Source organism: Pezoporus flaviventris, unplaced genomic scaffold (genome assembly GCF_033815535.1).
Source record: "Pezoporus flaviventris isolate CSIRO_AGI_PZ_B2104156 unplaced genomic scaffold, CSIRO_AGI_Pfla_v1 ptg000031l, whole genome shotgun sequence".
NCBI classification, from domain to species: domain Eukaryota; kingdom Metazoa; phylum Chordata; class Aves; order Psittaciformes; family Psittacidae; genus Pezoporus; species Pezoporus flaviventris.
The window spans coordinates 41,289,839-41,314,309 of NW_026892579.1; the positions used below are offsets into that span (position 1 = coordinate 41,289,839).

At 37.8% G+C, this 24,471-nt stretch overlaps 1 protein-coding gene across 4 annotated transcripts in view; it reads left to right on the plus strand.

The window, feature by feature from the left end:
• GREB1 (growth regulating estrogen receptor binding 1) overlaps positions 1 to 24,471 on the plus strand; it is a 96,575-nt gene that overhangs the window by 45,500 nt on the left and 26,604 nt on the right. For 3 of the 4 annotated variants that reach the window (XM_061460828.1, XM_061460831.1, XM_061460829.1), the window contains exons 3-18: positions 1,338 to 1,457; positions 2,202 to 2,378; positions 8,951 to 9,133; positions 9,450 to 9,593; positions 10,892 to 11,017; positions 12,879 to 13,001; positions 13,807 to 13,944; positions 14,184 to 14,369; positions 14,950 to 15,300; positions 16,005 to 16,133; positions 17,819 to 17,944; positions 18,399 to 18,596; positions 18,689 to 18,869; positions 20,540 to 20,732; positions 21,322 to 21,458; positions 22,756 to 23,095. In XM_061460828.1, the coding sequence (XP_061316812.1) occupies positions 1,338 to 1,457; positions 2,202 to 2,378; positions 8,951 to 9,133; positions 9,450 to 9,593; positions 10,892 to 11,017; positions 12,879 to 13,001; positions 13,807 to 13,944; positions 14,184 to 14,369; positions 14,950 to 15,300; positions 16,005 to 16,133; positions 17,819 to 17,944; positions 18,399 to 18,596; positions 18,689 to 18,869; positions 20,540 to 20,732; positions 21,322 to 21,458; positions 22,756 to 23,095 (2,852 nt within the window). The remainder of the gene's footprint in view (positions 1 to 1,337; positions 1,458 to 2,201; positions 2,379 to 8,950; positions 9,134 to 9,449; positions 9,594 to 10,891; positions 11,018 to 12,878; positions 13,002 to 13,806; positions 13,945 to 14,183; positions 14,370 to 14,949; positions 15,301 to 16,004; positions 16,134 to 17,818; positions 17,945 to 18,398; positions 18,597 to 18,688; positions 18,870 to 20,539; positions 20,733 to 21,321; positions 21,459 to 22,755; positions 23,096 to 24,471) is intronic. The other variant, XM_061460830.1, reaches the window with a different exon arrangement.

Here is a 24,471-nt window from a genome sequence, read left to right on the forward strand (position 1 = left end):
TCTTGTCATTAGACTACGGCCTTAAAACAGTCATGTTTAATGTTCTGTGTGTACCAGGACTGAAGTTTGATGTTTAGATACAGAAAAGTAAACATACCTTTCAAATCCTCTTGTAGATTGGTGTGTAAGTCGTACTAGCTTTTAGAGACAAATCTTCAAACTCCAGAATTGCTTTCTTCAGCTTCCTGCCTAATTCTTATTTATTCTGTAGTATTTGTTTAGCTGATTCTACAATAATTTGTCAAAAAAATAAACAGATGTTCTGAGGAAGGTGATAGGAAAAGATAAATCTTTGATGATTCCCAGTGCCTGGTCCAAGTCAGTTGCAGCAAAGAGTATGCCCAATTGACACTGAGCTTTGGAGGATGACTGCAGTGTGCTTCATTGTTTCTCTGTTTCAAGACAAAACCAAATCAACAGAATAATGTCAGAGCCTAACTGCTGTCTTACTTGCCCAAGTCCAGACAGCTATTTGGCCTCTTGCTGATCCTCAAGAACCTAAAAAAGGCCTAAAGCGCACTGAAAAATGAAGCCTACATTGCGTATTCTTTTCACCAGTACTCACTATTGCCTCCTATACAAGCACCGCCCACGCACAGGTTGCTGAGAATCATCTTCCTAGACATTTGCCTTTCCTTGACATTGTGCAGTGAGCGGCAGTGCTTTACTTGGGGCTCTGGGTTCTGGTACGAGACAGACGGCCTGAGAATTAGGTGTTCTTATCATGGCACTGTCTGTGGTGACCCTAGTTTCAAGCAGTTTCTTCAGTCTCCTGTACAACACCAAGGACACAGTCAATACCTAATTAACAAAATCTGTACTTGGACTGTAGCCAGGGCGTTCTAGAGTGCTAAGAAGTAATGACTTTGGGTTTATATTGGCTGCTAATATTGTGAACAAAAGGATACAGTTACAGTGTTGTGACTAGCAAGAGTTCAAACGCCAAGAGTTAGGTCTCTAAAAATCATTAGATTAGATTATAAATAATGAGATTAAAAAAATAATAAATGGAAGATGTTTTTTATTTGCCCTTTCTTTGCCTTTCTTTTCGCTTTCTCAGGTGCAATTGGGTCATGCTTTTGAACTTTTTTTTTTGCACAGGAGTGAAAAGCTTTATTTTTTTTTGATGAAAGACATTCTATTGTAAGCATAACTGGAATTTGGAGCTTTAAAGAAACAACAAATAACTTAAGAGTTGGCAGCAGTAAAGCCATTGTCAAGAGGAGAGAATCTAGTTTGCTGTAATACTTTCTGTAACTGGGTCACCGTGTTCATGCATTGGTTTGTTGCCAGTGTTTTCAGTAGTTTTAAGTCATTTATGCTATGATAATTTGTAGCAGGCAGCAGAGCAGATAATGAGGAAGAAGAAGAAGAGGAGGAGGAAGAAGGCTCAGAATCATGTAGTCCTCTTTCTTATCAGGTGAAGCCTCCCCCAGAAGGATGTTGCACTACTGATGGTAAGAAATGTACTACATGTGCTCTCAGAGGCATTTGCTTTACTGAAAAGGGTAGAATTGGTGCCATTTCCCTTATAATTCATCAGAATGAGATAATGTATGCAATATAGAAATCCAAAAGATATCAGTGTTCATTACCTGCCAGATAAAGCTGGATTTCTCTTGATTGGTCTTATATTTGACAGGGTCTTTGCACAGTGTCTAAGATAAGCTCTTGTGTTGGAATGCCTGGCATGAGGACAGAACAATTCTCCTAGGCAACGCAACCTTTAAAAGGTTGAGTTTGCAGGCATGGTGTTTGCTAAAATGAATGTGGTAATTCTTGCGGCTTTATCATCTCCTTTTTCTGTTTAAAATGTACCTTATTCAATATTGCTATAAAAAATATTCAAAGCCCCAGCAAAAGCCAGTGAAATTCACCAGATGTAGAGAACCATTACCTCCATTTTTGAATGCTGGACCTAAGTTATGATGATAATGAATAGTCCCATAAATAGTTTGGTTGCAAAACATCAAGGGAAACTTCACTGTAAATTTTCATATTTATTGTTCTGTTCACTATACTGGCAGCATCTGTTCATGGCTGACCAAAAGGCAGGGAAGAAAATTATCTCTGAGTATGCCCTTGACCTCAGAGGATACAACTTTGTTTCTCATTAAAAATACAGGAGTTACTTTACTGAAGACAATTGTATTAAACAAATAATATCTTGTCAACTTAAAATGTATTGATTTTTTTCCTAGGTTTCTGCCAGGCTGGTAAAGATTTGAGGCTGGTTTCAATTTCCAATGAACATATTGAGGTACCATCAGGATTTTTACTTGTTGGTGCAAAGTCACCAAGTTTACCTGATCACCTATTAGTGTGTGCTGTGGATAAAAGGTTCCTGCCAGATGACAATGGGCACAATGCCCTGCTGGGTAAGTCTCTGGAATTGCAGTAAGTGGATTTTTCTGTGGGCTACAATTTATAGCTAATCTTTTTTTGCAGAGTGAGTTCAGCAGATCTTATTTCCTTTCCACGTCTACGGTAATGCTCACTGGTGATGCACAAGATAACAGCTCAGAGCTGGCTATGTTTGCTTTGGAAACACATAGAATGAGCCAGCTCATTAGAAGTGCTTCATCACCCTCTATCCATTAGTCCAAGGCTAAAAGTCATTGTCCAATTGCTTTATGTCCCAGTTGCTGGAACTGGACAGCTGGTAACTGGAATAGTTGAACTGCTGCCTGTCTCTATTTTTGCTTTCCAAATACTGACATGAACAGACTGGAGGTCTGTCAGTTGGAACTTTCAGGCTACTATATACATGGAAACGGTTTGATGGTAGTTTGGACTACAAAAATTTATGACAGTTTTGATTTATCTCTTAAGATAGGGATGATATTCTCCTCTGTATTTGAACAATACCATGTGTTCTGGATCCTAACCAATGACTTTTTGCTATTATCGCAATACAAATAAATACAAATGATTACAAATTTAAATTTTTCCAGTATGTGTAAGTAGGCAATATTGTGTGTTTGAATAATGCTCTTTGTAGGATACTTCCAATTTTTTGCTTTTCATCCATTTAAATGTCTAACTTCTTACATGAAACTAGATCCTTTTATCTATTTTTATTATAGCTTTTCTGGTGGCCATTAGCTTCATTGAAATCAACCCAGATAGGGAAGATCTGCGATCATGTGACTGAATGAATAAACTGAATATTGTTATTATTAGAATGGAATAGTTTTTATATTGGCAAAAGAGGTGTATTATTGATGGGAGAACTCCTTTTCTCAATCAGACAGTCTCAGGTTCTTATGTATTTTCTTTGTTAGTTACCACAGAAATGCTGCATCTTATATCTGTCTACCAGTCCAAGCTTTAAATAGCAAAAAGTAAACATTTGTCACTAGTTTTCTTTTGCAAACACTGAGGCTTATGACATGAACTCAGTTATTAGCTCAGTTTGAGCAGCTCTTCAAGGCGCTTGGGATGACAGTGTAGTGTGAAAGTGCATAATGCAATTCTATGTACAGTCATTTCTTTCCTTATGTGATCTTGCAGAGTTGGATTGGTCACAGTACATTTGACCAGTGATTGTAAAAGAATTAGGAGGGCTGTAAATTACGCATGTGTTGTCATTTTAAAGATAAAGACAGGAATGTTCTACCACTCAAGTCATTCAGCGCTAGCACTATTAACAGCTTAAGCTCCTTAGGCTGTTAGTAGAGAGGAAGTAGTGTAATTGTTAATTGCATGCTAAACAAGAACAGAAAAGGGCAACAGGAACATAACTGGGAGGTTGTTATGCTACTTGCATCCTCAGCTTGCTTATTTAATACATTTTAGTTTCCTGGAACCATTTAAATGCTTATTTTTGGCTGTTATACGCTTAAACACCAGTGAATCACAGTCTATTGCAAAGAATTTCAGTAATTCTGTAGGATGACTTTTATGTGTTTTATAACAAGCTTAAATAGGAAAGAACTTACTTTCTTTAAGATCCAAGTATTCATCTGGGAAAAAAAGTAATGTTCCTGGTCCCTAATCTAATGAAGAAAAACCACAATATATCTTCCTGACATGAGAATAGCATACTATTTGTACAACAGATGATTATTGTTTGATTCTGGTTTTCACACACTGATGCAAGTCAAATCAGGGTAAGTAAAATCAGAAGCAGACATGACTAGTCTCATTAGTTTCAGACACTTGGTGAGATAAAAGAACCATTCTTGCTATAGATTCTCTGTCTATTAGTATAACACAGTGACCTCTGTCTGGTGATAGATTGAAGCTGAAAGCTTTTCATACGAAGAAGGAAAGCTCTTTTTATTTTCTTTCTTTTAAAGGTAAGCTAGAAGGCCTATTTTTGTTCTGAGTTTAGGCTGTTCTCCTTCAAACATGTTGGCCTTTTGAAACAACATGGAAAGTGGCCCCTTTAAGCCTGTCTAAGTTTAGAGGGAAATAGAATTGGATAAATTTAGAATTGAGATGAGCTCTCCTCGTAAGTTAGAGTATATGCCACACTTTGATAAGGTTTATTGGTAATACAGGTACATAACTTGTAACCCTTCAACACAATTGTTTTTGCTTAATTTAATGCTTTTCTCTTAATATGCTGTTTTTCTCTAAGGCAGCTGTTACTCAGTACTGTAGATTTCTTAAAACCCCAAATATTTGAGGGGAAAAGACACTAATGAATTGCCCAATAGTTTGCCTGATTTCTCATGGTCTGCCTGCATATGTTTGTGAAGATGCCTTGTGGAGCCTACAAAAATTCCAGAAGAAAACAGGAAATGTCTCAGTAGTTTCCAGGCCAGCTTTTGACTGGCAATCTTGTTCCCATTAGGGTCTGTTGATATGCCTCTGAGGCATGTGCTAATTTATTGATTATGCTAATAAGTTGTCCCACCATCAAGGCATATGTGCTTGTGATTTGCAAGTGCTTTCTGTTGGAGGTTGTTTTGGGTTTTTGTTTTTTTTTTTGCAACTGACATATTATTTCCATCAAAAGAAAAGATCCCATTTTCTGGAAAAGACTATATTTTTTAGCAAGCAAAATATTCTGTGTCTGAACATGTACCTTTTATGATTCTGTTCTAGTTAGACCACAAGTTTAATTACTCTACCAAGCAGACTTAGCTCTTTGCCTTTAAGAAGCTGTTTCTCCAGTTTTATGTGACCTGAAGGAATGCTTAGATGGGGGAAGCACTTCTGTGATTGTGTTTGATATTTAGTGTTTCCTAATAAAAGCACCTAACATGTACCCCTCCCAAAGGTTTGTCCTCTGATGGGTTTTTTCCCCCAGTTCTCAGTCTCAAGGAGAGTCTCTCATGATAAACAAAGCAGCTATTCACCCATCATTTTTTTTCCCAAAGAACCAAAGAGCTGCCCACATCCCTAGCAGGGAATAAGAAATCCTTTTATTTTTCAGTTGGTCCCTGAGGTCAGAATGACAGAGGAGTTTAGTTTGCTTGCACTGTAAGCTGTGTGTAAGATGAAAACACTTTAATATAAAATACAGCAACTGCTTCTGTTAAAATGTGCAATAATCTATCAGGCTCTTGTAATAGGGGGTTCCCATATAATGACACTCTCCAGCTTGACCATATTGATTTAATTTATTTTTTAAGGACATTTTAGGACTTCAGTCTTTACTTGGAGTGGTACCAAGTGGTGGAAAAAATGTGGAGCATTGTCTGCGTTTGTATGCTTTTTCTTGCAAGTAAGACTGAAAAGAAGAAACACTTCTGCTGAAAAGTTGATAATATCATCATTCTTTGTTTAAGCAAGCTGCCAACTTTCCACAAAAATAGTAGCATTAATTAAAAACCTGTTGCTTATTTGAAAGAGAAACAGGGATAAAATATTCAGACAATTTATAAAAGATTAGGTTCTGAAATATTAGATGGATATCCTTCAATCCTGAAGTCCTCTCTTTATTTCGAGCACAAGCTCACTGTTGATCCAAAGGAACCATTTCCCCAGTGAGAAGGTAGGTCAGGTTTCATACCCTTTTAGTCCAAGGTCCTTATTCTGAGCACAAGGTCCCTACTGTGGAAGAGCTTTTTAAATCATGGGCAATTGATTATTGTGATGTGAGCAAATTCAAGCAAATGCATAGGATAAAATATCAGATACAATCAAACACCTTGTGATTAAACAATCTTCAGAGGGCACAGCCTGAAGTCACTGCTGAACTGAGTTGGATATGAACTGGTGACCTAAAGGTGAAAGGCTTTTAGCCCCTAAACTCCAGGCATTGATTTCTAATTCTCTCGTGAAATCAATCCCATGACATAGATATATTGAGTCACCTTATGGCTGCCCCAGCTCCCCTGACCTTTGTCCTCTCTATAATGTATGGAAGAATATTTAATGCAGCTTGTTTATGAAACAAGCTGTTCCCTATATCAGATCCTGCCTTGGGCCATGGCATGTGAAACAGAGCACTCAGTGAAAGGACGTTGATGAAATGTTTGGGTTCTCTGTGTTACTCAATCTGCTACATGAAGTGCTGAGAGCAAGTTTGGTAAAGGCCTGCAATGAGTAATGACTGAACAGCATTTTATTGCATTGGGATTATAAGACAATGCTGTGTTCTAGCTGTGATGTCAGGGCTGAGCTGTAGCAATGAAGCAATGGCTGTCATCAGAGTGTCGGACAGAATAAATGGGTTGAAAAATGGTGTTGGCAGGCACTTGCAAGAAAGGACTCTTAGTTGGACTCGTAGGAACTGGGGAAGCTTGAGGTGAAAGGTGATAGTCTGACTTAAAAGAAAAATTAAAAGATACTCTTCTAAAATGTTCTCCAAGGACTTTTCAAAGCAGGTGGCAATTTAGGTCTGTTTAATCCTTCCTAGGCCTCACCTATGTGCTGTATGTGGTGTAAAATAGTTTTCCAGTAGACTTCACAGAGTTAAAAATAGGTGATTAGGGCAAAAGGTTATTTCAGGTAGACTTTATTGCTACATCTAGGCAGATGGTGATTTACCAACAATGCATGATGAGTTACCAGTAATAACTGAACTCCACATGAAAACATTTTGTGACCACGGCCCAACTTCTGTTGAACAGATGTTTCCACCTGTGGCTTTGGCAAGTTTCTGGATACTCCCAGCAAAGCAATAAAACCTACAGGTACTTCTATTTTACTTTTGGAAGTGGTCCCTTCATGCTCACATTTGAAAACATGTAAGGGCTTGTAAGTGGCGATCAGGCAAAAACTGCAGCGCAGCTAGTCATACTCAGTGTGCTGCCAAGTGTTCAGGAAGTTTTCATTTACCAGAACCAGCATGCTTTTTATGATTTCTTAATCTACATAAAATGCATGCAAAGTACAGCTTTGCCACATCCGTTGTAATTTTGTTTCCTTTTGTTGTTACTTTTATTGCAGCTACTGAAGGCTCTGTGATGTTAGGCAGATGCTTTTGTGCTGACTGATGTAACACAGAGGATTCTGCAGAGTCGTGACTTGTCCTGATTTTATGAGTCACAATGACCTTTATCATCCTGCCGACCAACATCAGAGATAATAGGCAGCTTTCTATAGCTGTTAGCCACTTGTTCCCATGGATACCTGACCAATTTCCACATGAACTTAGTATTTTTATAAATTCTTCTGAGCCATTTGAAAACTAATGAAAGTGCTGGTGCTGTAAAGCAAGCAACAGGTGTTTGCAAAGCATTATATGTCAGAGTTTGTAGTTTACACAGTGAAAAAGGTACTGAACATTAATTTGAAAGCTATATTTGTTTGAAATATGTGATTGAAATAATCACAAATAGATCTTATTTTTTTTTTACCATATTACTGATCCTTTACTCCAGTTATTTATTTCCAATGTCATTGTCCATTTGTTATATGAAATGGACTTCCTTTAGTTTTGCCATCTTCCAATTCACTGAACGCATTCTTTCCAGCTCAGTTCTTGTGATGACACATAAAAATGTTCATTAGATATGATTAAAACAAAAGAAAATGTCATGCTTCAGGTCCTGTGTAGGGAACAGAGAACATTTCCTTGGGAGAGATTATCTTCTAATCGCACACTACAGCATTTCTGTAGGTAATGTTTTCAGACAGTTGCATTGGTCTCGAGCAAAATGAAAATTTTTTAGGAAATGCTTTGGAAAATGGATAAAAAGGTAATTTAAGAACCAAAAGGCATATAGTCAGCTGCGCAAGGAATCCCGTTTATTTGCAAAGATAATGGCTTCACAACCACAAGCTCCTCTTTGAGGCTCAAAGTGTGCATCTCGGAATGAGAGGAAATGGCAGTATCCCTGGAAAAGCCCCATCAAACCTGAGTACAATAAGCTTCTTTACATACTGGGGCTCTGTCTCTGTTGTGTCTATAAATTTGCAGATGTTCTGCTTCCGTAATCATCAATAGTTTAAACTGCTGTGAAGTGCTGCCATGGTCCAGCCACAATTTGAGAAAGCTACTTGAAATTAATAGCCCAGTAAGGCTTGAGTACTTTTCCCTCTCTGAAAAACCATCTGTAGTAGGTACTTGGTAATTAAATATACTTAAATCTAATGAAATATAATAGATTAAATATACCTAATTTCTTGAGACTTTAATTGTATGTTTAATTTCAGTGAAAGCTGAAACAGAAGTGAAACATGTACTTTCTCTGGTGTTGAATAGGTCTGGGGTTAAGCATATGATTCAGTACTCTTCAGTCAGAAACTTCTTGGTTTAATGTTTCACAGGTAGGTAATAAATAGGAATCGGGATCTTTTTCTGGTGGGGGAAAATGAAAAATATGGCTTACTTTACTTGTTCTGTAAACATGGAGCTCTGTTTTTGCAGTCTGGTGGCCAAAGTGCAATACAACAGACTTGATGAAGCAGGGTTTTTTTTGAGGAAAATGTTCGTAAGTTCACTCTTTGAAAATAAATAAAGATTTTTCTCCAGGAAAAGGTCATATTTGATGTTGTTAATAATGACACCCCTATCTCATTGGATTATATGTATTGTTTATTTTATCAGGCTTCTCTGGCAATTGTGTTGGCTGTGGCAAGAAGGGTTTCTGCTACTTTACAGAATTCTCAAATCACATTAATCTTAAACTGACCACTCAGCCCAAGAAACAGAAACACTTAAAGTATTATCTGGTCAGGAATGCACAGGGAGCTTTGACCAAAGGATCTGTAATCTGCTGGAAAGGGGCAGGTAAGATAATGAAGCTGTCTTCCTCAAGCTCTGGCTTCCATCATCCAAGCTTAGCTATCACAGGGACTGGCATTTGTATAAAACTTAAGACGGATCAGTTGAAAGAAAGACTCTTTAAAGCCAGGTGATTACTAGAGTAGCCATAAAAGGCAATTGACTGACCCAGTATGAGGATGGCATGTCTGAAGATGTCAGTTCCTCCATTCCAAGTGCTTTAGCCTCTAAGTAATTCATGTGTGAAATTATCAAATCAAATATGCAGAGAAAAAGCAAATGCTGCTGTTCTCAAGTGATAGTAAGTTTCTTTTTTGTTAAGAGTTCAGAAGCCGGCCACCTTCATCCAGCACCTGCTCAAGAACGTTGTTCCAGCTGCCGGAAAGTTCAGGCCTCTCAGGAAGCACCTCAAGTGAGCCAGTCCCAGCAGCAAACCCAAGTGCTCCAAGTGGGGCACAGCAATCAGGTACTGCTTAAAAGGAAAACATGCTGAGTTTCTGCCTATTCCTGCTCTTCTGTGCATGCGTATTTGTGTGGACGTGTGTGAATGGAAAGACAAGCATTAAGCACACTACCACATAAAACAGAAGAAGTTGAATAGACTTAGAGATATTCCAAATAAAGAAAGCAGTCATACTTTGAAGGCCACTCCCTGTCCTTTTTTCCCCCTCCAATTTATGTATAAAACGCTAGCATGTAATAAGAGGTGATCTGCAGCTTGCTCATAGCTGAGGCAAACCAAATTTTTTTAAAAGCCATTATTTTTAAAGTTGATGAGAATAGGTTTCATATTCATCCAGCTGTAGCTTGTCTGGTCACAGATGACAAATGTTACAGGAACCAGAATCATTACGGCTTTTTCTTCTTTCTTCAGTATATTTTGTTATGACCAGAATCTTCTTTACTGCAGGCATTCTATAGGCATCAGCTTAAAAGCTTCTGAGTTTTTCTTCTGCTGAGAAAAGTGGCTTTAATATTAAAAAGCAAACTAATTATCAGTATCTTAAACTCCTTTTGTATTAAAGATTTTTTCTGATGCATTTACTTTTCCATTAGCTTGACATAAATGAAAGGTGATGGATGATAGAGGCTAGAGTGATCTCTCTGAGCTTCTTCAGAATGAAAACAGCTCTTTAGTGTCTTGTGACTATTACAGGGATTCACACAGGAGAGATAGAAACCTGTTAAACTAGACAATAGACCCGGAATACTGGTACCCCTCCAGAACAAATCATTAATCTCTTTTTAATAGGAGATCAGCATTTTTCTTTTTATTTTTTTTGGGGGGGGGGGAGTGGTGTCAGAAGTTACATACATAAAAAAGCTACAGAATTACAAACCTATGATGCTTGAGAAAACCTCTCTTTGTCTAAGAGCATAGTTAAAAAGAAGCTTGGAAAGAAGATGTCAAATTGGAATAGAGGCTTAGGATCTTGGTAAAATCTAAACAACTTCTCTCACTCTTATAGCTGGTTCTTGAGTAAACTTCAAGTAAAAGCTAGAGTCCACCTGCAGAGAAGCTAAAGGTTCTGACGTATGTATTTAATTGTAGAATCTGGTTTTACCCAGGCACTTGACTGGGAGTAGAAAGCAATAATCTTGTATGAGAACAGAAGTGGGTTTGCTTCATTCACCATTGCATTCACTCTCAGCAGATCCCCATAGCTCTATTAAAGTAAATGATCAAGTGATCAGTTTATTGCATCAGCTGGGGGTCTTGACCTAGAAATGTTTACTGTAAACACTTTATTTTTTTCTGACCAGCTGCAGCCACAGATCATGTCCCTTCAACAGCAGCGTTAAGCTCAGCAGTTTATAACGGCAAGGAATCACCTAAACAGCAGTTGGTGAAAAATAACACGTCTGTTCTGACAAGACCTTCGGTGTTAGGTATCTATGCGTGTGTTATTTAATAACTCTAAACTCTATATTCTGTGAGTGTAATAGAAGCATTGAACAAATGATATCATGATCACAATTTTCTGTATGAATAGAATTTACTATTCCCTTCCAAGTCTTTTCTGACCATAACACCTTTTTCTATGTTAATTTGCAGATAATAGAAATGTTAAATGCTTTCAGCCCTAGCTTTGTTACAGTTCAGATTACTGATTGGAAGTTTTTTGTTATTGACAGTTTGTTCCTTTCATAGAACTACAGACTCGACACTGAATCCATATTCTTAAAAAATGTGTTACTTTGCATCAATAACACCAACAGGTTTTGTGAAGGGAATTAAGAAAGATTTATAAGTAATCACTCCTAGGATAATTCCTATGTTGCAGTTCACCTTGGGATGGAGCACTAGACCGGCAACTGGCTCCAAATTAAAAAACCTGTCCTCCACTATTATTACCATGTTTTGTGTTATTTTCTGTCACAAACTGTATTCTGTGACACTGGCTTGTTTAACCAAGAGAGTTAGCCTTCGCTATAGCTAGAAACATGCTATAGCTCTATTTTACAATAAATCTTTCCCAGTTTCCCTGCTGGTATCACAGCCAAATTCTTCTCTGCGCATTCAGGTTCTTGATCTCTTTCTTTTATGCAGCAACATATTATTGCCAATTCATTTCAGATTGATTACTTCCACATATAACTTATTCACAGGAAAGACTGTGGCATTTTCTAATAAAAGAAATTCTTTGTATTCCTCTATCTTGTGACTCGTCTCAACCCATTGTCAGGAAACTAAAGAAGGAATGGCGCAAATGGCTAAATACTGCCCTCACATGGTAAACGTTGAAAGAACAAAGTAATTGAAAACTTGTATGTAAGGTTCTCCAGCCAGTGAACAATTTTATTCTATACCTGAAGACTTCAGGTTTCTTTTCAGTTTTAATATCTTTTGCAAAATTACCCCCCCCTTTTATATAAGATTCTTACTTTGTCTTACATTTTGTGTGGGACTAGCCATTCTCCCAGGAGATACAGCCAGACAGTGTGAAGCAGTGTTACAACTTCTGCATAGCCATGTCCAGAAATAGAAATAGTTCAATCCTACAAGATAGTGAGCAGAGATATCCTCTCTATTGACTCACAATAATTAGAAATGCTTGCTGTTAGTTGAAGCATCATTCTAGGAATTTGTAAGGGTGCACAAAACGACTTGAGAAATTAACGAAAGTTAATTCAAGAAATTAATCTTCAGGAACTCCTAGAAAAGCTGTGAGAAACTTAGGGTTTTACAGACAAACATGTTGAAGCTACATGTGGAGAGAAGGAAAGTAAAGAAGTATATGCTAGGAGTTATATGGAATAACATAAAGCTGAAGAAGGTAAGCAGCAAGAAGTGGCAAAAGTCCTGTAAGAGGAAAAACTGTTGAAAAGAACTCAGGTCTTTGTTAATATTACCCTGAATCCCTGGAGAATTTTAATTTGCAATAACTTACATGAAACACTGTGTCATGTATTCCGAAATGAAAGGAGCAAAATGCCCAGAGTGTTGACGTCAAAATATTAACACTTAGAAGCATTCTTAATACATGTCTCATTCTTACTACATCATTCTTAGTATAGGAAAAACATTGGTATAAAATAAATGAAGTCTACCTAGATAATTAAGAGTTCTCTGCATCAGAAATTCCAAGAAAGCAGGACATAACACAGTAAATTAAAACCCATATAAACTTATATTCATGGAGTTGACCCTGTCTACCACAGTATGTAATGCACAAGACATATTGAATTATCATGCACAGACCCTCATACATTAATTCTAATGCTTTTATGAAATATTACTGTTATTCAGGCACTTTAACAAATACAGGGCCTCCAAAAAAGCGCCATAAAGGTTGGTCACCAGAATCTCCGTCATCTACTGAAACTTGGAACTTGCAGCTCAACCCACAGGTTGCAAACAGAATTAAAAATGGTAAGCTATGCCTAAGGTAATGACAATGTTTGTTCCATTATTCAGAAAATAATGGGGGAAAAGAGGCAATATTTTAAGGATGCATGCAGATTCGTATTAGAGTTCTGGAAGGTGTTTCATACCTACATGCTCACCTACATTTGGGTGCTTCATTTCCATTGATTTCTCATTGAGGCTCTGAGTTTAAGTCTCATCAAGTTTCAGACATCAGGTCATTATTAATAAATCCCTACATGTGCCTATGTCCATCTTTAGACACCAAAACACCTTTGGGATATTAAAGGCAGTGTCATAACTCAGGTCAAGGTACCATCCATTGTTTCAGTTACTTCTCACAGTTTTCTTGGCACTTGGATTTTGTAGTCTAGACACAGACTGGAGTGACATACAGTGAAATAAAACTCTTTCCCCAGTTTTTTTTCTTTTAATGTGGTTTTTTTTTTTAAATTAAAATTACTGTAAAGAGCATACAATTGAGCAAATGTTGAATCTTAACTTTTTCTTAACTTCTCTACAGAGACTTCACATAAGTCTCTGTATTCTTGTATGTATATCTGTTTGTTTATAAACATTTCACAATCTTTAGATGCATGTGTGATGTTCAAGGTTGCAACAATATAATTGGTCCTTCCAAAAGTTAGCATAGTAGTATGGGTTGTAGTAACAGCTCATGAAATGTGTGTAACCACCACAAAAAGCATTTAATACTGATACCAAATGTGGTTATGAGATGATGTTGAAAAACTTTTCTTTGAGGAAATCATTATTAGACCTGACTCCAGTAACGATGCATCTAAAATCTTAGATGGAGGAAGCCTATCTTCTTTACCACAGCCTGCTTTGGTGGGGCCAGCCTCATCTCCAATGGTGGGCTCAGGAGAACCAGTCTCAGTTCCTGACAACTTGCTGAAAATCTGTAAAGCAAAGCCAGTTATTTTAAAAGGTAAAACCCCCACCCTCCAAGGCCTTATAACTTTTTTTTTTAAGAGATGTGAAGATATGTCTTACTGCTAAACACTGCTAAACTGTCCATTTTAAAAGGTTTACTATTAAATGCATAGGTTTATTATTAAACTTATTAAATGCATAGGTTTACTATTAAATGCAAAGGTTTACTGTTTAATGCATACATGGGAGATTATGAAATTAATGTGATCTGTACAAACATTGCTCATTTTGTAGGTCATGGAAACTTCCCATATCTTTGTGGGAACATTAATGATGTGATAGTGAGTCCTTTATTGTACACCTGCTACAGAAATTCCCAGTCTTTATCTAAAGCATATGAACAATATGGTGCCTCCACTATACAGCCTATTTCAGAGGAAATGCAGCTCTTACTGACTGTCTACTACCTTGTTCAACTAGGTAAGATTATTTTACATCCACATAGACTGCAATGAATATATTACATGCTGACAAATAAGAAAGGGAATATTAGGGCAGAAGAATATTAGATATCAATCTTAAGTGATATTCAATGTGATATGAAACATTTTCATTTGTGGAAATGAAACAGAACTAAATAATCAGATCTTGAAGACCAGACAGATTGGAATATAAACATACAACGTTCATCTTCTCCTGTAATCTGGGACAACAGCAGCTAAAGACAAAAAAAGGAAAAGAGCTGTAATTTGCTGCTTTTGTACAGAGTCTGTGGTTTAGAAGTAGTATTATGCTGAGACAGGCAGTACCTAACCTCTTCAATATTTCTAATTACTGATACTAAGGTTCCAGTTAGGGCAGCTTCACCTGAGTACCACAAAGCCATTTCAGAATGAAAAATTTGGGTCACATCTGCTGAAGGCAATATTCATGCATGCATAAATCTGAAACATGGTAATCTCTAAAAAAGGGCGTATTTTGAAAAATAAAGACGTTTGTAACGCAACAGTTAACCAAATGGCATTGTTTCATACTACTTTTCTCTTAATGTATATTTTAGCCTCAGACCAGGTTCCTTTGATTGAGGATTTGGAGCAAATATTCATGCGTTCGTGGCGGGAATCACACCTGTCTGAAATCCGTCAGTACCAACAGGCTGTTCCACAGACCTTCCCTCAAGTGCCCAGCCAAATCACACCAGTGACTTCAGCCCAGCTTCCCTGGCTGGCAGGCCTCGCTGCTAGCTCCTGTAACAATAGTGTCCATATCATCGAGTGCAGCTACTCTCTGGCTGAAGGTCTTTCAGAAATGTTTAAGTTACTCGTTGAAGGAAAATTAATAAAGACAAACTATGTGGTGATCATATGTGCCAGTAGAAATCGAGCCATTGATTCCTGCATTGTGATAACAGGTAAGATCCCAAGGGTGTATCTCTAGGCAAAACAGAGTAATCCAGTGCTGTGAGAAGTTTTGTTGGAGATCCAATAAGCAACTTCAAAAAGCAGAGCTTTGACCAAACAGTAATAGGATGTGATGAAGCCAAGCTGATGCTGCACAGTTGGGCTTCTCCCCAGCAAACTGCATTCTGCCTGTGTTGCCTGTGTCCTCACCAAGTAATCCCAGCCAACACTACTACGAAAATAATAGCCAGTTACAGCACAGGTAGTGCATAGGGCTCTCTTGCTGTGGGTGACTGGGGTATTATTGCAAGCAGAGGACCAAACATTTTCTTAGCTTCTAAAAGATGGTCTGTCAATGCCATTCTCTTTGACAGCCTGTTGAGGGTTATTCTGATAGTAAAATAAATTATTTGCATAGCCATTCAAAGATTCATTATGAGTGAAAGATAACTGACAATTCCTTTGAATATGTATATGGTCTTTTTATGTACTGTATCAGCAAATATTTCCTACACCGGGAAAGAAACACAAAGGTTATAAAACATGAATCTATCTTACTGGTGTCTGATGTATACATGTGTAGCAAAGAGAAGAGGCTCATCTCTGCCATTTTTGTGTGTGGTATTCATTTAGCTGGGTAGCACTTTTATTATCACTTAGAACATTTTAAACTTTATTTTGAATGGCTTTAAAAATTACTTTTTTTGTCTTTTAGGAAAGTATCAGGCAAGAGTTCTGTCTGAGAGCATGCTCACTCCTTCAGACTACCAAAAAGAAGTTAACTATCAGCTGGTCACAGGGAAAGCGGAAACTCTGGGGTCCTTCTTTAGCACACTCTGCCCAGGTACCTAGCAGATTATAAAGAGGCATGTTTTCAAGTCCCTGACACTTTAAAATCAGAGAAATTAGCTGTGCTCATTACCTTTCTGGAAGCAATACATCATTAGAAATATATATAGAAAATGCAGAACCAAGATGTGAAAGTCCATTTGAATTGAAATTCCTCCTAAAAAATAAGTTTCCAAAATCCCTGTTTCATAAAAATATGCCATCAAATGTCTGAGCTTATTGTTCTTAACTATGCAAATCCATCCATATACTGTGCAAGGCCATATGAATGTGTAAATCCTTTTGCCCTAAGAGCAGAATTTATTTAGATCGTGATAGAACAGAGCTATTTTATCAAAAGTAGGATTTGCCCTTTCAGCTTACCATACTGTGCACTTGATCATGATGCATGGAAAAGAGAGGACAACGGCAGAAGGTGGGGTTACTGGATCATTTTATGACTGAATGTACTGAGGATCAGTACAGACAGTATTATCTGGGGATATATCCAGCCACATGGAAAGTTAAACCATATCATACAATGAGAGCAAATGCAGCATATTTGTCAGTGTCAACGGGATGTCACAGTCCCCTTTGCCATTCATGTCACATCAGTAAATCTGTACTCACAAACACCCTGCTGGGTGTGTCATATTTTGAGTGGTCACTTAGGAGAAGCTTGTTTTCCTTGAACCATCATGCAATTATGTTAGTGTTTCTGTTCTTAGTATCTTCAAAGTGCGGTTCTTGAAATCACTTTTGCTATTCCTACTGTTTGAGCCGAGCAAGTAAATGAGCATCCTGAAAATAGTTGCCATCTATATTCACTGGATTGCACTTCACAAGGCATACCCTGCCTTTCTGAGCTCAGTGCAGACATGTTCAAACATCTTTCCAACTGCTGAGAAAATACTAAATACTTAGGACAAACATATTGCATTCTCTGCATAGCTTTCATCTGCAAGCAAGGCCCCTGCTGAATAGTATAGGAAGTATTTGCAGATATACACAGTTCAATAAGACATACTTTGCCTGCTTCAGCGTTGTGTAGAGCTACAAAAATAGTATATCTCTTTTAGCTTTATAGCGAATTATTTTTCTTTCTGTCTTTCAAAAATGTCAAAGGCTTAAAAACATTCATCATTCAGATTTACTGTTTTTTTCTCAGCCAATGTAAATGCATGTTGGATGGGGCTTTGCGCAACCTGATCTAGTGGAAAGTGTCCTTGCCCATGGCAGGGGGGTTGGAACTAAGTGACCTTTGAAGTCCCTTCCAACCCAAACCATTCTGTGATTCTGTGATTTTCCAAAGCTTCTTGTAATCCCTACTAGTGAACAGTACAGCTCCACGATCTGAACATTCAATAAGCCAGTTTCATGTCTTTGTTGTTGCAGATATACATCAGGACCTTGAGGGTAGATTTCTATCATCCTTAAATGCCCTAGCCAGTGGTCTGCAGAGCTTTTTTGTCATTCCCTGGCTTGATTTGAATTTTACTAGTAGTATGTTGTAAAAACAGATGCAACAGAAAATAATGAGAGGGTTCCTGTGTAAAACAGCCAATAGGCCAAGGATAACCAGCTAGTGTATGTATAGCATATATAAAGCTCTTTAAGATGTTAAAAAAAAAAAAAAAATCAGTATGAAATCCAGCTCTTATTAACATGGATGTTTATTTCACTGTTGCTTCAATTTGATAGAGGGTGATATTGATCTTTTGCTGGAGAAATTTTATCAGGAAAACCAAGGGCATATCTCTTCATCACTTTCTGCTTCAGTGAATAAATCAACAGCACCGAATGGAACCAGAGCAGCTGTGTGTGCAAGTAAGTAAGGAGCATTTTCTACAGAGGTCACGGAGTTGGGCACTTGAGACCAGGTCTCTCGGTGTGCAGTTAGATCCATCTGGGCAGATTCTTAGGGTCTTGAAAGTAAAGGTGCTGAGTCAAACACCAACTCAGGTCTTGGGATATTCAGATTTACACTGATGGATGCTCTGCTTCCTTCCACTGGGTGTTGTAGCCTTTGAAGCTCTGTTACTTCTGTGGTAGCAGAATGCTATTGCACCGTTTCACTTTCATTTAAGAAACTTATAGGACCAAAATACCCAAATGTAGAAATATTTATTTGCATATTCCACACAGATTTTCATAAACTGGAATTCCTGTTCATAAGCAAAGTACCTTAAAGAGTAGATCAGTCATTCTTTGCCAGACTCTAACACTCTGTGTTAGATTAGACTTCGGGCACATAACTAAACCGAGTTTTGCCTTTTTCCAGGTTATGAGATTGAACGTCATGAGATTCGTCCATTCCAGCTAGCGGTGGCTCAGAAATTGCTGTCTCATATTTGCTCAATTGCTGACTCCAGCACTCAAAATCTTGATTTGGGTTCCTTTGAGAAGATTGATTTCTTGATTTGTGTTCCACCCTCCGAAGTGACCTATCAGCAGACTTTGTTTCATCTCTGGCACTCAGGTGCTCGTTGTTAGCATTTTTTTAGATTTATAGGACATCATTGTTAAATGCTTTTTTATCTGGAAATACTGACATTTGTTCCATTTCTGTAGGTATTTTGTTAGAACTTGGATTAGAAAAGGAACATCTTACAAAGCAGAGGGTGGAACAGTATGTTATGAAACTAGATGCAGAGGCCCAGATTAAATTCAAAGTCTTTTTACATAAATCTATGCAGAATCCACATACTCTGTTTGTCCTAATCCATGATCATGCACACTGGGACCTAATGAGGTAAGAAAATTGCAACTTGTTTTTGGAGAAATTAGTATTATTTGCATTAGCTCTCAAGATCAGCTTTTTGATTTATCCCTTCCTTCATCTTTGATTGCATCTTTCTGCTAACTCTATCTTCTCATGCACTGAATAAATATGTTTTCTTTTAAGGTCCTTCATAACTTATTTTTGTCCTGATTATCTTATTATGCCTCAGTGGAACTTATCAGCTTTTCTTGCTTACCATTCTTATCTTCTGTCAGCCATAGGTATTGTTTTTTTTGGCTGCTTGTAATTTGTTCAAAGGAAAGCTTCCTGTGAAAGTACACAGAGCTCATGATCCTCTGTCAGTGTCCTTCGGGCTGTAAAACATGCAAAACCCCTCCACAGTGAGCAGACAGCCAGTAAGCCAACAGTACTTCTTATTTTGTTAACTGATTAAAATTTTTCCTGTACAATGTTTTTTCTATCCAGGATCACTGATTTTGTAAGAATTGAAAGCTTCTGTGGATATGTACTAATGTCAGACATCTCAGGGGAGCAGGGAGGTTTCTGTCCAATGTCTACTAAATTCTCCATCAGCTCACTTGCATAAGTAATTTCTTCCCTAACAGAACCATGTTTTCTTGGCTTCTCAACAAACTGCCTACAGAGGAGTTGGGCTGCTTTTCCTTTCTTGCTCCTGTGGTATTATGGAGCTCGGAGAACATACTGAACTCCAGAAATACCAGTGTATTCCAACTTTGGGAGCACAGCAGTGTTTCTGAAGCCCAAAATTATGGAATCTTTCTTGTGAATGAAATGACAAGGTCTTGTCTTTCACACTGGTTAAGATTTATGATTTTCACCAGAATTATGGTTTTCCATGTGAGGGTTTCTTGTTCAACTCTTCTATATCTTAGGAACTTACATGGCCTATTACAGCTGTCACAGCCTTAAGGGCTATGACATGTATTCATATAACACCTTTGAGTGATAGAGAAATACCTGTATTGCTGCTTAACTCTGATATTTTTTCCTCTTATCTAATAAAGGTATGTGACAAATATTTAAGTAGCTATTCTGCACAGTGGGATCCATGCCATCTAACTGAATTCAGTTGAATGAGATGCCTAAAAGAGGAGCATAATTGCCTGAGATTGCCCACATAGTCACAACAGAGACATTGGCATGAATTCGCTAAGTGTTCTATGATACTGGCATTTACCCTAGCAATAACTATTACTCCCTTTCAACATAGCTCTATCACAGATAGTTTCCCTTGTTTTTCCGTCATACTGACTTACTGTCTGTCATTTTCTCTCTTGATTTTTGTAGCTAAGAATTAAATTTTCTTAAGGGCAGCACTAACAATCTAGCTAAAGTTACTACAGGACTGTGTGTCTACCGGTAACTGCCCAAACATCAGCTTCCTTTCCATCGTTTGTTTCTCATATTCTGGTAGCTATAAGGGACTGGTAATTTGCTAGCTGGGGACATTACCAGACTTACAGAAATTTTCAGCTGCAGTGAAATAATTTGCATTTCATTTCTCATCCCTCTATGCAACAAAAGCAGGCAAAGAAGAGAGCTCTAAGTTCCTTGTACATGTTTAACTTCAATTTCACATCCAGGTTAAAGCTATTCCACTGACGCAAGTGTTCTTTTGTGCTGTTCATTTTGGAGAGTTTTGTGTTTCTTTTTTGCAGTGCTATGCATAGCATTTATCCTCAAACAGAAGTGTCTACAGGACTTGTTGATAGACTGTTGAACTGCAGGGAGGTAAAAGAGGCACCAAATATTGTGACCCTCCATGTGACTTCCTTCCCCTATGCACTGCAGACACAGCATACTCATATCAGCCCTTACAATGAGATCCACTGGCCTTCTTCCTACAGCAATGTAAGATGGATGCTTTAAGGTGCTTTGAGCTTTTCATAAGTTATTTTGCATTTACATACTTGACAAAACTGTGGAGGCCCCATGATTTTTGTAAACAAGAATGAAGCTTGCATGGTATCTTTTTCTTGTTCAGTCTGTGTCAAGTTCTTTTCCCCTTTGCCTATCCTGTCATTTTTTGCTTTTTTTTCTGTATTCTTTTAATATTTTCTGTAAACTACAGTAGCTGTGCTAAAAATCTTTGAGCTACATAAATGGAAACTATCTGAAAATCTTTCTCTAGTGCCTTACTGCATAAATATATGTACATACATAGATTTTCTACATATGTGTGCATATTTATTCCATACATAGCTCTTCTGTGTGTATATATGTAGGAAGAGAAAAAGGAACAAGGAAAAATTGGGCCAAACATCTGTTCTCTCAAAAAACCTGATTTTATTTCTTTCTCTCCTTGTTTTCATATGTCTGAGTAGATGTATGCTTATTAAAGAATGTGATTGCAAAAACTTCAGATACAAATGGTCAATTAATTGTAAATTAATAATTGTTAGACTTTACCTTTATATTTTTATTACTTCATTTGCTTTAGGGTGTAGATTTATACCATGAAAACAAGAAATACTTTGGACTGTCAGAATTCATTGAGTCCACCCTCTCTGGACATAGTATTCCACTGCTTCGGTATGACAGCTCTTTTGAAGCAATGGTCATGGCTGTGGGAAAGAGGTAGGGTGCCCTCATTTATTTGTTGGTTTGGTTTGGCTTGTTTTTTTTTCTCAGGGTCCCACAAATCAGCAGTGTATGGAAGGGCATTTCACCTGCTCTTATTTTCTTCTTCCACCTTTTTTATGTATTTGGCCTGTAATCAGTCTAGGCTGTCGCTTGATGTGAACATGCAGACTGTTTAGCTTAATTTAGAGTGTGCTCTTGCTGTGGCCAGTAACTGCTTCTATGTTATAATAATTTAACATGGCATCATCATGTAATTTCAAATGGTTTACTACATTGTCCGATGTTATCACTTGCTGACCCTGGCTGATTTTGATATATAGAATTTGTGTATACTGCACTTGGACCACAAAGAGAAGTAGACATATCACTGCGGTTTGTACACTTGAATCAGTGACAAATTCTTCAGAGCTTGAAAATACATCATCTGTTTTCCTTGGTCCCTGTGGAGCAAGTCTAGAATACCTACATAAGAGTAGTGACACATTATGTGTGTGCCTGCAACTGCGGATTAACCTTTTGGGATTGGTAAAAAGAATGAGACAGGACAAGAAGAATTTTGTGAATTTAACTGCTAACTTGGAGACTGAGTGCATCTACACTTAACTGATGGAGCTTGTTACAGGGTGCCTTGGAACTCTGATCACACATCAGGCACTTCTCTGATCAAGACATAGTTCCTCTTTTTACTGTGCATGTAGGTTTCATTTCTGTGAAAACCACAGGAAGCTATTATATATCCACATCTCTCCCTTCCATAAATTGGGAATTGAGAGAGGGTGTATCTGGGCTTGGGAACTTGGAGTGCTTGTTGGATGCTGCCTACGTATCGGTCCTCTTGGAAACAAGAAGAAGTTGATTAAGGGCTTCAGTAAGAAAACAAGAGAAACACTCCATCCCTCCTCACACTCCTTAAGAATAACACATAGTGAAGAATATTATTTTCATTGATAAGAGAATATAATTTTGACGGATGTTATTACTGAGCGCCTTAGCAAATATTCTGTGATTAATTTTGTAACAGCAGTAAAGCCTTGGTAGATTAAAGTGATGTAACCTTACTGGACTCCTTGCTTAGTATATCTTTACTAAGAAATGGAGAGACAACATCAATCCTGATTGTGAAATGATGCCTTGTAAAGAATATCCAACTGCAGTTTGGTGAGATTCTGTTTTGTAGTAGATATGAAGGATTCTTTACAGGAGAAAATCCTGAGTTTGCTATATTTTGTAAAAAATGTCTTTCTCACTTTAGCCTTTAATACTTCCCTATTTAATTTGCCATTTATTTCAGGTTCCCCAGATTACACAGTGCAGTGATAAGGACTTTTGTCCTCATACAACATTACTCTGCAGCTATGATGGCAGTGTGTGGTCTTTCTCAAATGAAGAACTACACCTCAGTTGAAACTCTGGAAATCACCCAAAACCTCATAAACTCTTCAAGACAATGTCCCAGCGGTCATGGCCTCATGGTAGTATTGAGAATTCCATGTACTCCGCTGGCTGCAGTGGCATATGAGCGCCTGCATAATGTAAGGGAAAGACTAGCCCTTGAAGATAACTTCGAAATAATCTTAGGAAGTCCTAATTCTGGAATCACAATAGGGAAGCACTTTGTGGAGCAACTAAAGGTAACGTGCAGAAGGACATATACTGGGAAACTTCATTAGATGGGTAGGTAGGGAGATTTACTGATGAGAATTATGACCATAAGCTGAAGTGTGGATCTTACTAGTAGAAATGAAAACTACCATAAGGAGCATAACTTTTCTCTTTTAGGCCTACCCTCTGTGACACCTCTACTGTCCTACCCCTGGGTAGTGCTCAATGGAATATTAACTTCTATGGCTAGAACACGACTTCCACCAGCAACCCTCCCAAACAGAAAAAGTTCAACAAAAAGTTGAACTGCTTTTATCTACAGAAACCATAAGCAATAAGGAAAAAGCCAAATAAAAATGCCGCACTTTTAGTAGAATTTTCTCACAAAATCATCAGTGCAAAAAGATTTTAATCAGTGACCAGTTGAGAGTTATATTATTTTTATCACCAGCAGGTGGCATGAAGACACCAAGTCAGCGATAATAGTCATGGGTTCAGGGTACCCCATAATTCACAGCTCAGAATTTTTTGCTTTCTGGACCATGTGTAGGTTTATGGATTAATTTATATCCTTTCGGTCCAGAGTCATGGTCATCTGTTTAACAAAAGCCTCTGATACTCCCTTGCTTTTCATAAAACTGCCATCATCTGATCACCAAAGCAAAAATGTATTTATGTTATAGGATGGTATAATATATATTATGGCATACTCTGTAAAGTGCCTGATTCAATACATGTCAGATGAAGTCATTTGAAATCCAGGGCCAAATACTGATCTTATTCTGCTATAAATGAAGCATAACTACTTGAAAAATCAGTATTAGTTCTGAATCACATCCTGGTTATCTTGTCTGACATGCGTAATTATACAAATGTCAGAGGCCGAGTTGTCGTACTATTGGTCCTATTGTGTACTCCTTATCCATAGATCAGTCTTACAGAAAAAAAAAAGACTGACTGGTGTGAGTAAAGCAGTACAGGCAGATGCTAAACAATCAAACAATAGATCTAGTTATCAAACTTCTCATGAACTTATCAGGAAAACTGGTAGTTTTGGGAGAGAGCAGGAAACTTCAGAAGGTAGCAGGTGAGGACAGTGGTATGTGTGTGTTGAACATATGTTGAACACTTCCAGCTTTCCCCTATTCCTTGAAGGTGGAAAAAGTTTTGTTCCTAGCTGCTTTTCTTCCTTGGAAGAATCAGACATCCATACGTTATCTGCCACAAGAAGCAACCCTCTGTACTATTCTCTTCCTCAAAGCTCCTACTCAGCTTTATTGTCCACTGTACCATATCCACTCTACCTACCTGTGCCCTGGCCTCAGTGTTATGCAGCTGTGAAGCTGGGAGGCTTTTCATGCTGGATCATAATGTCCAAATGTCCTCAGATTTACAGTAGGTAGGC